This window comes from Chroicocephalus ridibundus, chromosome 3 (genome assembly GCF_963924245.1).
Source record: "Chroicocephalus ridibundus chromosome 3, bChrRid1.1, whole genome shotgun sequence".
In the NCBI taxonomy this organism is placed as follows: Eukaryota; Metazoa; Chordata; class Aves; order Charadriiformes; family Laridae; genus Chroicocephalus; species Chroicocephalus ridibundus.
Window position 1 is genome coordinate 55944360 of NC_086286.1, and position 12661 is coordinate 55957020.

The 12661-nt window shown below is 38.0% G+C and overlaps 1 protein-coding gene across 7 annotated transcripts in view; it reads left to right on the plus strand.

The window, feature by feature from the left end:
- The window catches only part of UTRN (utrophin), a 391112-nt gene that overhangs the window by 367737 nt on the left and 10714 nt on the right, over positions 1–12661 (plus strand). For all 7 annotated transcript variants that reach the window (XM_063329232.1, XM_063329233.1, XM_063329231.1 and 4 more), the window contains 3 exons: positions 678–743; positions 8656–8814; positions 9167–9410. In XM_063329232.1, coding sequence (XP_063185302.1) covers positions 678–743; positions 8656–8814; positions 9167–9410 — 469 coding nt within the window. The remainder of the gene's footprint in view (positions 1–677; positions 744–8655; positions 8815–9166; positions 9411–12661) is intronic.

The window sequence follows — 12661 nt, forward strand, 5'->3', positions numbered from 1 at the left end:
TGTATTTGGTGCACTTCGGTGTATGTGCACAGCATTGAGCGTTCCTAGATTTTTGCATATGTGTCTTAAGATATCTTTCCTAGAAAATTGAATAGACAGAAAATTTCTGCTGTGATTTTAGAGCAGTATGGCCTTACATGTAAAGTATAATGATCCAGTCCTTTTAGATTAATTCCTTCCAAATGAGAACCACAGGCCATGACTCCCTGTAATTACACTGGTTTTTGTGTTGTTTTCCAGGACTTGTCTGTCCACAGTGTGATGTTATTTGCCAAGCATAATTTCATGTGTTGCATGTGCTATATTTAAAAAGTATTCATCCTCTTTTGTTAGTCCAGCTTTATAAAATTCAAAAAGAAAACCATCTGTGAAAACATCTCTTTAACTAATTTTACCAAGAGAGTTGTGGTGGTGCGAATGATAATTATACTAGAGATAGAAAATATACTTGTTCTTTGTTGCTTGGCAAGTAGAATTAGTTAATCACAGCACACGTTTCTCATAAAAGTCCTCTGGACTATAGGTTTCTGTCACAAAATCTAGGAGTTTATTCCTATTTATGTGTACCAAGATTGCCATATCTGAGCTGTTTCTAAGTAGAATTGATCTTCACAGTTGCCTCTGTTTAAGTTGTGCAGCACGTTCTCTGACAGTCATGGTCTTTCCCTGCCTTTCAGGCTCGCACAGATGGAAAGGACCAATGGCTCCTTCCTCACGGACAGTAGCTCCACCACAGGAAGCGTGTAAGTAACTCATACTCATTAAGGCTGCCAGGAACTTCGGTTTTAGCTGCGTGGTATAATCCTCATAAGTCGTAACGCAGAATTTAGTCCCAGGTAAAGTGGCTAAAGTATGACATTAAGGATGCCTGCATAAATTCCTTTATTCCAAGCACCAGTTGTAGAAACTGGTGATGTTCATTTGATGATGTAAGGGAACTCTACATTTGTCAGCTATTCTGCTTTAAAAGTGAGGATATTTCATACGACTGGAAGAAAGTCACAGCTCTGTAGGTTCTAGTCTGTTAGTTCTTTTCTGCTTTTATCAGATTAGAAAAGAAATCCTTCTATGTCGAAGTTGACAATGGAGTGGGTTGATAGCTTTTGCTAACTCCCAGGACAATTTTCTCATTGAAAAAAAAAAAAATCTAAATCATCGATATTGAAAGTTCTGCAGAGCAAGAACAGTGTTGCTACTTCTTGCTTAGATTTCAGTTTGGTGGCAGCCGATCCATCTGTTTGTACTTGGGGGTATGAACACAGCCCCACGTTAATTTTATCAATGCCATTTTCCTTTTCAAATTATGTGTCACTTCTATTGTGAAAGCTTTCATTAAAATGCATTGCTGAACCCGGAAAGCATAGAACCCCTTAAATTACTGATGAATTAAATATGATTTTTCTCAATGTAAAAATACATGAATGTTTTAACCTCACTGTATCATCAGTTCTATTCATTAAATTAGTGTAGTAGGACTCCACTTCTTTTAAGTTATTAATGGATGTCATCAGCTTTTTTACAGAGGAAACAGAAGTTGTTCTTACTCAGCTTTAGTCGGGAAATGCTGCTGTTCTCAATAACTTTAATTTACTGTTTTAAAATCTAATCATGAAATTATTCTACCTATGAACATACTAAAAATTTGAGATTTAAAATATTTTGCTTCAGAGAAGCATTTGTGATCACCTTAAAATGCTTCCTGTTTCCTGCTAAATTAACTCTACTTTACATAACTAATAAAGCTGTTTTCGTATGTAACTGTTTTCACGTGTTCCTGTCATTGTTCAGCTCACCAGTGACAGAAGCACAGCCGAACTATTTCCTTTTGAGTTCCCTTAAAAGAAAAAGACAACAAACCAAACATACTGCCACTTGGCAGGGAAAGCTGAAAACTTGAAAACAGCTAAATGCTCACACACTTGGTAGAGTTGTTCATTTTTCAATTAATGAGTCTACTTATATACAAAGACCAAACAACCCTCCATCCCAATGGTAAAAGGGCATGTAAACACTTCGTTTCTACTGGCAAATTGGCTTCTGATTTTAATGTAATTTCCCTGTTCGCCTATAAAAATCACCTTTATTTTAAGAAAAAGAACGAACACTGTGAACTTCTGTACCAACATGTGAGAGGGACTTTTGAATTTTAGTCCTGTTGTCAAAAGGGGACTGCTACGCAAGCAAAATATGCACAGATTTAGAGGCCAGGGAGGACAAGAAAGTAACTTTTGTACCTAATGGCATCTTCTCTTTCATTTGCAGATAATAATGCTTGCTTTCATTAAGGTACATGCCAAAGCACTCACAAAATTGTGGCTTAAAGTTTGGAGTTAAACTATGGCAGGTTTCTAACAGCTAAGAAGTTAGGATCCCAGTTTGGTTCATAAGTCGCCTACAGGTGGAACACTGGGAGTTTAGGATTATAGTTCAGCTCTGTTCTTAATGGTAAATGCAGTTTGACTTAGAAATGAGCACGATGTAATCATTCTTTATAGACTGAATTTGAAGGAGCAATTTGAAATTTAGATGCGCATTTTTTCAGCTCAGATGCCCCTGCTGTAAACCTGTCTGAGCAAAATCTCATTTTCTTATGGTATACTTTTGAACCTTTAGGAGATGATCTCTGGTTTGGAATTCAAATTATCTGCTTCTCATAATTGGAGTTCTGTTCTGTGATCTTATTTTCATCGGTCCTCAAGAGTCCTTCAGTTTACTGTGAACCTATAAGAGAGGCATAGTTGCATTTAATATTGGAAAGTTACTGCTTTGGTCTTCTTGGCTTAACAAGTTCATCAACAATCGGTTTAACACTCTTTATGCTCAAAAGAGTATGTGTAAGAAGTGTTCTACATTTGAATGACAATGAGAGAACTTCTACCGTGAGTTAAACGCCATGAGTTTTTTTGCAGGAACGTTCTGTAATATGCCACTGGGTTAAGAAAACATTCTTCAAAGAAATTTCTTGGGTTTTAATAAGCCTGTTGTCTTGAACGTAATTATGAATTCTTCTATCTCCATAACTAAGCTTTTCTAACCCTCCGCTCCGCTAAGGGTATGTGAATTCTATTAAAAAACACATTTTCATCAATTGGAAAAATATTCGTAGATAGCTAAAAAAAAAGTCATAGTGTTTACTGTAGGATGTCCAGCTTCTTAGCAAACATTCTAATGCTCTCATGCATGAGTTTTCTGATATAAATACGTTGAATAAAAGTGTTTTTCCTTCATATCATCTTCTCCATACATTAGGGAGTTCTAAATGTTTAGGCTAAACTGTTGTGATTGATTTTCTTTGGCTTTAATTCATGCAAAAACATCTATATCTTAAAAGCAGACTGGCCTCTTCACAAGTGAAGATGAGCATAAGTAAAAAATGAAGACTCTGCCACAAAGAATGATAAATAGTGTCCCTAACAGAAAGCTGTGCCTCACAATGTGACAGATCATGGTGTGACAGAACGAAAAGACAAAAAACTTTGTTGGGAAAATAGGACAAGAATGTAACCTTCTGATTCCTGTAATGTACAAACTATCCCATCTAGCCCATACTGAATTTAAGTGTACTGGACATAGTATAAATAATTTCTGCATAAATGTTAAACAGCTGTTTTCTGGGTAATGCCTTCACTACCAGTCATCTTCACATCTGCAGCACCACTGATGCCATTTCACACTCAACTGTAGGCAGAGTTGTAACAGATATGAAATTTTATTTGTTAGGGGCCGTCCACTCAGGTGCAGGAGTAGGAAGAAGCAGTGAAGGCCAGTGGAACTTATAGCTGGCACTGCCACTCAAAGACAAACTGGAGCCCCAGCCTGTAGTACCTGAATACTTTGACATGATGTAAGTGGTTAAAAGGCATGTTGTCATATGAGAAATTACTTCCACATGATGATAAAATTAGGAAAAGAACAAGTAAGTTAAAGCATTTTGCAGGACCTTCTTAACCTTATTCCAATATTTCTCATAGCATCAGTAGGTCAAGGTAAAATCTATTTGAACTAGAATGCACGGTGCTTAGTATAAGAGCCACAGGAAAAATGAAAGAAGGATCACAAATACCCACATCATACTATCTGAAATGTAATTTAACAATCAGTTTTCTTAATCAGATAAAATAATATACTGATGAAAAGTGACTGTCAGGAAATCTGAATTTTTCTTTCCACAGCATAGTCTTGATGCAAGGGCAGTTATATGAGACATTATTTGCCTCTTGCTTTATCCATGCATAATGCATGTTTTGGAATAGACCTCTTGAAAATATATATCCACAAGGAGAATAGGATATTTCAAAGGCCATTTTCCCGGGCCTTCCTCGTCTGGATGCTCGTTTCCTTTGAGACGTACTTCTTTCAAGCTTGACCTCCTGGGATGTCATTTTTACTGCTTTCTACTATGGTGAAACGCTGAAAAGGAACTGCAGTCTCTGCTGTGAAGGACTTTGTGTACTTCTAGCTTTTTCTCAAAGCACGCAGGGTCTTCAGGAGAATAACCACCAAGAAAGGATGACAAATTTATTTTGATGTTGTGCTTTTATTTTGGTTGCTGATTGCCATCCCCAAACAATTCTGCAGAAGAGAGTCCCAGATTCTCAAAATTAAAGTGTTTGAGTGCCGCAGAGCGCGTGTCACTCCCTTACGTTGTAGGGGATTGTGAAGCCCTGCCCTGGGACCCCCTAATGAATCTGTCTTTCTTACAGTCATGAGGTTTGCTGGTGCAGATTCAAGGTTCAGGTTTTTTGAACCACAAATTTTGCAAGACAGACCAGAGGTAGAACACATGGTAAAACTAGACTTTTCCTTCAGAAGACATCTTTTATCAGGCACTTCCTCCAGCATGTGAAAAAGCCTGCTGTCAGCTACAAGGTGTGATCCCTGAAAACAGATCGGTCAATATTCACAGTCTGTCCTGTGCAGACTCTGAACCAGCGAGAGAGGAGGGAAATGAAATTTCCTCTGGACGGAATAACTGGGAGTCCAAACTATAAAATGATCTGGAATCCTTATTGAACCATTTGTATTTAGCTGTGTCGATTCTCACTTACTGGACCACAATACAGACAAAAGTATCTAAGCGTTTACTGGGTAAGATCTTTCTTTCATTGGTTTCTAAGTTTCATTAAAAAATGAGGTTACACCTAATGTAAAATCTTGACAGAGTTTTCAGATTTAGCAAAGTCAAATAAGTATAATAAATCCAGCTTTACAGAGCCCTATTTAAAAAAAGAATCCATTTCAGGTGACCTGCATGGTTGTTCATAAAATAATTCATCATCTTAAAATGTAGACAGCAGCTTTTTGATGGCTAATTAAAATAACCAGACTAAACTACTTGATCACGTGAATCTTTCCTGACAACATCAACGCCCTTGCAGAAAAGAAGGCTGTATGTGTAGTCCCATTGTATCATTTCAATTAATATCTAAACAGGGTTTTGAAACCTGGATGATGAAGCTGTGTTCTCTCTCTAGTCTGCTTTAACGCTCTGTTTCTGTGTCCCCTGAAGATGTGACTTTGAATCCCCAGCACTTCCTGGCTTAGTGCAGCCGTTTCGGTCACAGTGGGGGAATTCTGCACGTTTTCCAGGGCTGTAGAAGCAGACTTGGAAGGCCCAAAAGGTGTTACATCACTTTACCAAAAATTTTGTTATTAGGGGTGGGTTTGTCTTTTGGGTTTTTTTTAATCAAGATGGTTAAAGGGTGGAGAAGTACCACAAGGTTTTTGTTATTGCAATAAGACCTGATCCAAACTTCATTAACTGCACTAGCATTTGCTTTAGTTTTACCTAGACAAATACAAAATAAGAAAAGAAGTTATGGTGGGTTTCCCTGAGATCACTCAAGCCGTGGAGAAGATAAACCAGTTAGAGGCTTTTTTTCTATAGGTAAGGGGGGGGAGGTGGGGGGGAAGAGCACTGTTCTGTTTCTTTTTCAGGCAACACTGTCAGGTAACCCCTTTATTTTTGAGGGACTTAAATTCACACGCAACTCCAATTATATTTTTAATTATATAGCTGTATTGAGTGAAAAATTCATTACATTTATTCGTTTGCATGGGAAGATCAATATTGTCATTTCTTCTCATGAATATAGTACTGAGTACTGCCAAGACAGATTAGAAATGAGTGAATGTATATTAATTCCGTTAAACTTTTGACTCTTTTTTAAAAGCAGAACTCACTAATTAGGTTCCTTTTTCAATTGTAAACTTTTTGCAAACCAGTAGTTAATCACAAGGGATAAGATGAAGGAAAGTGATACGCAACGAGAGCTCTGTGGAAGGATGTCTTCATACCTGACCGTTTTTAACCTTTATATCATAAATGAACTTATGTGGAATAGAATGTCATGAACTTTTAAAGTGGATAGAACTGTCACAGGCTAAAATTTTTTTGTTGTCGTTGTTTCATTTGGGCTTTTTTACATATAGTGTTACTTGCGCATTTGTTTGATTGTAATGGTCTGGATTTTCAAATCTCATTGACGAGTCAGATAGTGGAAGGGCACAGGATAGCTTTGGATAGATAGGGAATAGTTATCCTTGAGAAGAAATAGTTCCGTGTTCTTCTACCACGGGATTAGTCTTCAGTAAAAAGGGTGTCTTAAGGAGTACTACAAAGAACCAAATCACTTTGGTGCATGATAGAAGTGCTTTTCTGACAGAGAGACACCAGAAATCAGTTTTTATTAAATCTGTGGTTATTTTGCCTTGCTCCTAATACTGGTGATGCTTTTAAATGGGTATTGATGTATGGAGCTACCAAAAAATCTTGGTTCAGCAGGATAAAATAGGGTCTTCCATTACACAAACAGTACGTTTGCAGCTCTCATTTGTTCCTGTCACACACATTTGCTCCCTTTACCCCAAGAGCTTGAATTTATTTCTGAGAAAAACCCCAATCCATGTGCATGGCCTGTAAAACTCCTGGTGTGTTTTACTTGTACATGTGTTTGTTTATAGATTATTTGTCACCACAGAAATAACGGCCGTTTCTTCCAGGGTATACATTTCTAAATAACTGGGTTTACTATTCATTCAAATTAGACTGTACACTTGGATCTTTTGTGATGGAAGATGTTAAATTGACTGGCAGGAAATTTTAAAAAGCCTCTTGAAAAGCTCCATTACACTTTTACTTGGAAAATGAATACTTTGCGTATCATGAACTTCCTATTCTTTGTATGTGCTTTCAAAGGCAGTCCTTGAGGATGCATTTCCTTATGTCAGACCACAATCGATTAATAGCAGAATTCATAGATCCCTCTTTCCAACAGTTGTAGGGAAAAGGGCAACACAAGAAATATTTTTAATATGAAGAAGTCTCCTTTCTAAATGTTATCTGAATATGCGTATGTATAGTGCTCATGTGTTTTTTCTCTTGTTGACGATGCTTTAACTGTAGAAGATGTTGAGGATAAAGTTTGTAGGGACAGTACTGTAAGGCACACAGTAACTTGGCAGTGCTATGTTAACGGTTGGACTTGATGATCTCAAAGGTCTCTTCCACCCAGAACAATTCTATGATTCTATGCAGTCTCTGGTTGTAGTCAAGCAAAGAAGAGACTTTAAGGAGGGTTTTCTTCAGCATTCATACTGCTGCAGCAATTTCTCTCTTAAAAACACGAATAGTATATGTTTTTCTGCTGCTGATTTATCCTTCTTGAGTAAGCAAGCAAACTGCTTTTAGGACATGGTATCCTTCACTTTCTGTTCATCTGACTCCTTACGGAGAAAAGCCAGAAACTGGGGAGGAAAGGCACACCTAATAAAAAAGGGAACTCATTTGGACATTATAACATAATTGAAAGTGTCAGGACTTCAGCATCTCCTTACCAAAAGGTATTTTCTATGTGAGTCAGGAAGAGGACAGTGTTAGAGTTTATTTCTGTCCCTGAATCTGCTTGAGGAGGAGGAGATCTGCTACCCTTGAGTTTCAAGGTATCGCATGTGTACATTAAAATGGGACTAAAACCCTGGAAATAATAATGCTAATTCAAAACCTATAGCGTTATTTTTGCAGCATTGTCAGTCCGTTTGTGCAGTGCACAGTGTTAGCTAGATACTTGATGAGTCATTACTCTCGGACTTTTTGAAGAATTCTGTGGGGATTTTTTCTCTCTAATTTTATCGGGTAAATGGAGCGCACCAAAATTATCTTCTAAAGAATATTAAAAATGCCACCTATTTATGATAAAAAAAAGGAACTATCTGATAGCTTTTTTGGTCTTATTTATTTTTAAGGTGTTTCAAATCAGTCATTTTTGGTTTATATTATCTCAGGTTCTTGTTTTCACTATGTCTTTTGAAACCACCAGCAGCACTTGTTCTTTATGCATACATTAAAGTAAACCGGTCTTTTACACTACTACAGATCAGTTTTCCTTTTCTTGTGCATTGTATGTTTATATGGGGTTTTTTGCAGTATATTTTTTAGAAACAACTGATAAAATTTTTAATACCATTTGCTGAGACACGTATCTGACAGTTATATAATAGATTCTTGCAGGCTTATTTTCTGCTCTCTTAGTCCTTTTTCATAAATAAACAAACAAAACCCTTTGGCTTGACAAAGATGTTTGCTCACGTAGTTTACGTGAGCTCAGATGTTTTACTGACGGCTCTGTCTTTATCTGTGTTGTTTTATTGCTGTAGGGAGGATGAGCACGCCCTTATCCAGCAGTACTGCCAGACGCTGGGAGGAGAGTCGCCTGTGAGTCAGCCGCAGAGTCCTGCTCAGATACTCAAGTCAGTGGAAAAGGAAGAGCGAGGAGAGTTGGAGCGCATCATTGCTGACCTCGAGGAAGAGCAAAGGTCTCATAATCGTCCTATCTGGTGTCCAAAATGTCACCTCATTGTTGTTTGGGCCATGCACTATGTATAGTTGTTGGAGATGAGAAGAGGTAGATCGAGGCATGTTTCATGCGCAGCCTGACCCTGTTAGGTAGAAGAGGGCGAGTCTGTGATAAAATACCTCAGTTTCACCTCTATCTTATTGCTTTATGTTTTATGTTTTCTTTCCCATAAACCACAAGTCAAGGCATTGTCTTTGTATGAGCTACTTGTGTTCTATAGTTGGAGGTGATAATAACATCGTTTGATCTAAGCACTTTTTTTATTTTAATTTGCTTAAGTCATCATTACCCTCCTGTTTTCAATATACCAGGAATCTGCAAATAGAATATGAGCAACTAAAGGAGCAACATCTTCGGAGAGGAATAAACCCTCTCGCATCACCTCCTGACTCCGTCGTGTCACCTCAGCATGCTTCTGAAGATGCTGAGCTCATTGCTGAAGCTAAACTCCTGAGGCAACATAAAGGTCGCCTGGAAGCAAGGATGCAAATATTGGAAGATCACAATAAACAATTGGAGTCTCAGCTTCACCGGCTACGGCAGCTACTTGAGCAGGTAGATGCACACTGATGTCTTTCCCCGGTATTGTTTCTGCATGATGGATTTCTTGGTGGAACAAACGTGTTGGAATTTTACTGCAGATATTTTCACCGTCCTAGTTTGGTCTGTTGCACTCAGTCATTTCCAGGAAGACGTTTTTCCCTACCCTCTAGTATAAGTCACGGTGAAAGTCAAATAAAGTCAAATGAGCACAAGATTATTACAAGTGCTCGAGTGATCACGGTAACTTGTGAAACATTGAGAATACCACAGACAAGTGCAACAGTTTTTCATGAATTAAAAAGCAGAGGGAATAACATATATACGCTATTCCAGGTAGTGGTGCCAGTCATGCCCTGTATTTGACTTCAGTTTTCCAATCTTTCCTTAAATAATTCATTTATTTGTTGTCACGGTTAGTCACTGAAGCCTTTCTTAGCATGCCAAAGACAGATTGCCAAAGATACATGTAAATTGCAAAGGAACAATTTATTCCAGTGAAAGTCCAGTTCCTCTTGAGTAGCATATTTAGGCCAATAAGCTACAGCAAAATGTTCTGTGCACAAGTAACGCTGAAGGCAAGAGCCTTTTAGCAAATGTTGGTAGCTAAGAGCTTGTAGGGTTTCTTTGTTGGGGAAAAACTGCTGATTGCTTCTGAAGTCAGCATATGCAGATCTAGATTATAAAAACAGCAGCAGCAACACCTAGAAGGTGTTGTTAGAGATGTTAGTTTGTACTGTATCATGTGTGGAAGCTTGAATGATTAAGAGAAATTTGTATAAATGTTTCCTCCCAACTGGTACATTTGGGTCAGAGTCCACTGAGGCAAATGATTTCTGCCTTCCCTGAGCCAGGTGACTGGCCATATGTAGTAAAGGATTTAACTAAGCCAGGAAACAGACCACAGAAACCAGGTATCAAAATTACATAAGTTCCTGCTGTAGATGATACTCTCATGACAGTGATAAAGATTATTTTTTGTTTGTTTCACTGGCTTTGTCATTCTTCTAGGCGGTTTTGGCTGAATAGCAATAAGATGCATCTGTTCCAATGGCTTCCCTACCCCTCTAGCAGAGTATTTTTGTTGTTGTTATTCCAGCATCTTTAATCAGTATTTGAGTAGCTTAAATATTTAACAGGGAAGATAACAACTGATGCAACTGTTCACAATCATTCATGACGTTAAGTATCTTGAGAACTGTGGCCAATACTAGGTGTTTCAGAGGAGGGTTTAAAATCTGCAAAGAAACAGCCGTAGAATAGAAACACAGAAGTTCTGCCAAACCCACAGTCACTTTCAGCTTAGTGCTTAAAGCAGGAACATGTTCAGCCTTTAAAACTTTCTTTTTTTCTAATGTAGCTGTGGATAATCTTACAATGTTGTTATCTTTTCAGTATCCTTATAACATTCTTAGTAAGACCTTTAGGGTAATACACGTGTGTTGTGATAAAGTGGGTGGGGGGAGGGGCAGTGGGTTCTTCTTTTCAGCTCCGCCTTTGGATTTTTGTGGGCATTCTGCAACTTGTGCTTTCTGATAGAGTAGGGTAGAAGAGTTGACTTTTTTCAATATGTCGGATCATTTACACCTTATTAACTATATACTGTTGCTCTTTTGCTCCCTGTCCAAAATCCCCTCTGGGGGAGTCGTGCTGTGCTGCTGATAGTTCCAAGTGCTGTTCCCAAAGCGGTTCCTGTTTCTCCTCTGCCTTCTAGTAGAGGGCCTGGTAAAAGGTCAATTCTATGAGGTCTGCATTATTGCTTTTATAATATACCTGTGACTTTTCGATGTGCCTTTCTATATGCATCCTTACGTTATTTAGGAGGCTTTTTTTGACCTGCCACTAAGCAGATTTTTTGTGGGCTGTCCCCAGGGATGCTGAAGCTACTCCCCTGAAGGGGATTTGGAAATTGTAAATAATTCACGTTTTTAGTATACATGCTTTGGAACTTCTTTATTTTGACATTAATACAATCATGAAGCAGCACTGAATCCCAGTAATGCCCCCTTAACTTTCTGAAAAAATGACCACTCTTCAGCATGTTTGTTTCTCTGTCAGTCTATGAAATTCTTTACCTTTTTCACTGCTTGAGAAAGGACTTTATCAGAAGCCAGCTGAAGATCTGAGTATATTTATTTGTTTATTTTGCTTTTATTGGCTGTCACAATTATTTTTAGTGTCTATAAGGTATACCTTTTCTCATTAATGAGATGGATGATTTGGGTGGAAGAGTCTCGTAAGTCCCAATGTCAAAACACATAACAACTCTGTAATACCAGTAATAATAATTACTGGTATTAAAGGACACAACTGTTTTACAGCAATTTCTTTGCTGTGGCTGGCATTTCATGCCATCTCTGTTTCTCTCTCCTGTCAAGTCTCTCCATTTCTCTTCTCCACTCAGCCTCTTGACTGTTGTTTGGGTTAATAACTTGCCAGTGAATCTAAAATACTGGGATTTTTCTTTAAAAGATATGGAATGAGTCTATCTACGTGCAGATATTTGGGTAGAGAATTAACAAAACTTCAAAACTTTCCTGTACTAACTGTTTAATCCAGATGAGAGCATTCTAAGACATTCTGTCGGGATCGCTTTTACCAGAAATATGCATGTGTCCTCACCACACATTTGCCTACTTCAGGTCACAGTTCTGAGGTTACCATACTATTTTTATTTTAGCAAGCCCAAAGGATTGGTGGCTGTCACACGATGTTGTCATTTTTGTCTGCCTGATTGATTATAGTGCCAAAGAAGAAGGTGAAACAGAACTGGCCTGTGACAAGTTTGATACCAGCATGTTAATCAAGTAAAGAAAAAAGAACCCGTTTTCACTTTTCTTTTTTCAGTCCTTTTAGATACTGCATGTGCAAAGTAGAAGTAAGACCTATTATGAAGGGCATTTAAAGCCTGTTTGGATTTTTCTCTGCTTGTCTGAGCTACTGAATAGAGGTTTCATATTGAATTTGATATTGAAGTTAATGGGAGCTAAAATCATCTGTCAATGGCTATAGGATTCACTCTAAGACAGAGTAAATAGGGACTGCAGCTCCCTCTTCAACTGAAAGCAGAGGAGATTTATCAAAAGAGAAGAAGAGACTTTCTTTCTTTTGTGGCTGGGAGAATAAGTCTGGAACAAGAAGAAACATCTGTAATAGATGTGGAAAGGGAATTGGCCTTTTTGAGGTTCTCTGTGATTCAGAGGTTGGGGGGGCGGGGGGCATTTTGTTTTGGTTTTTTTTTACCAAAAGCAACAGAAGCCACGGAC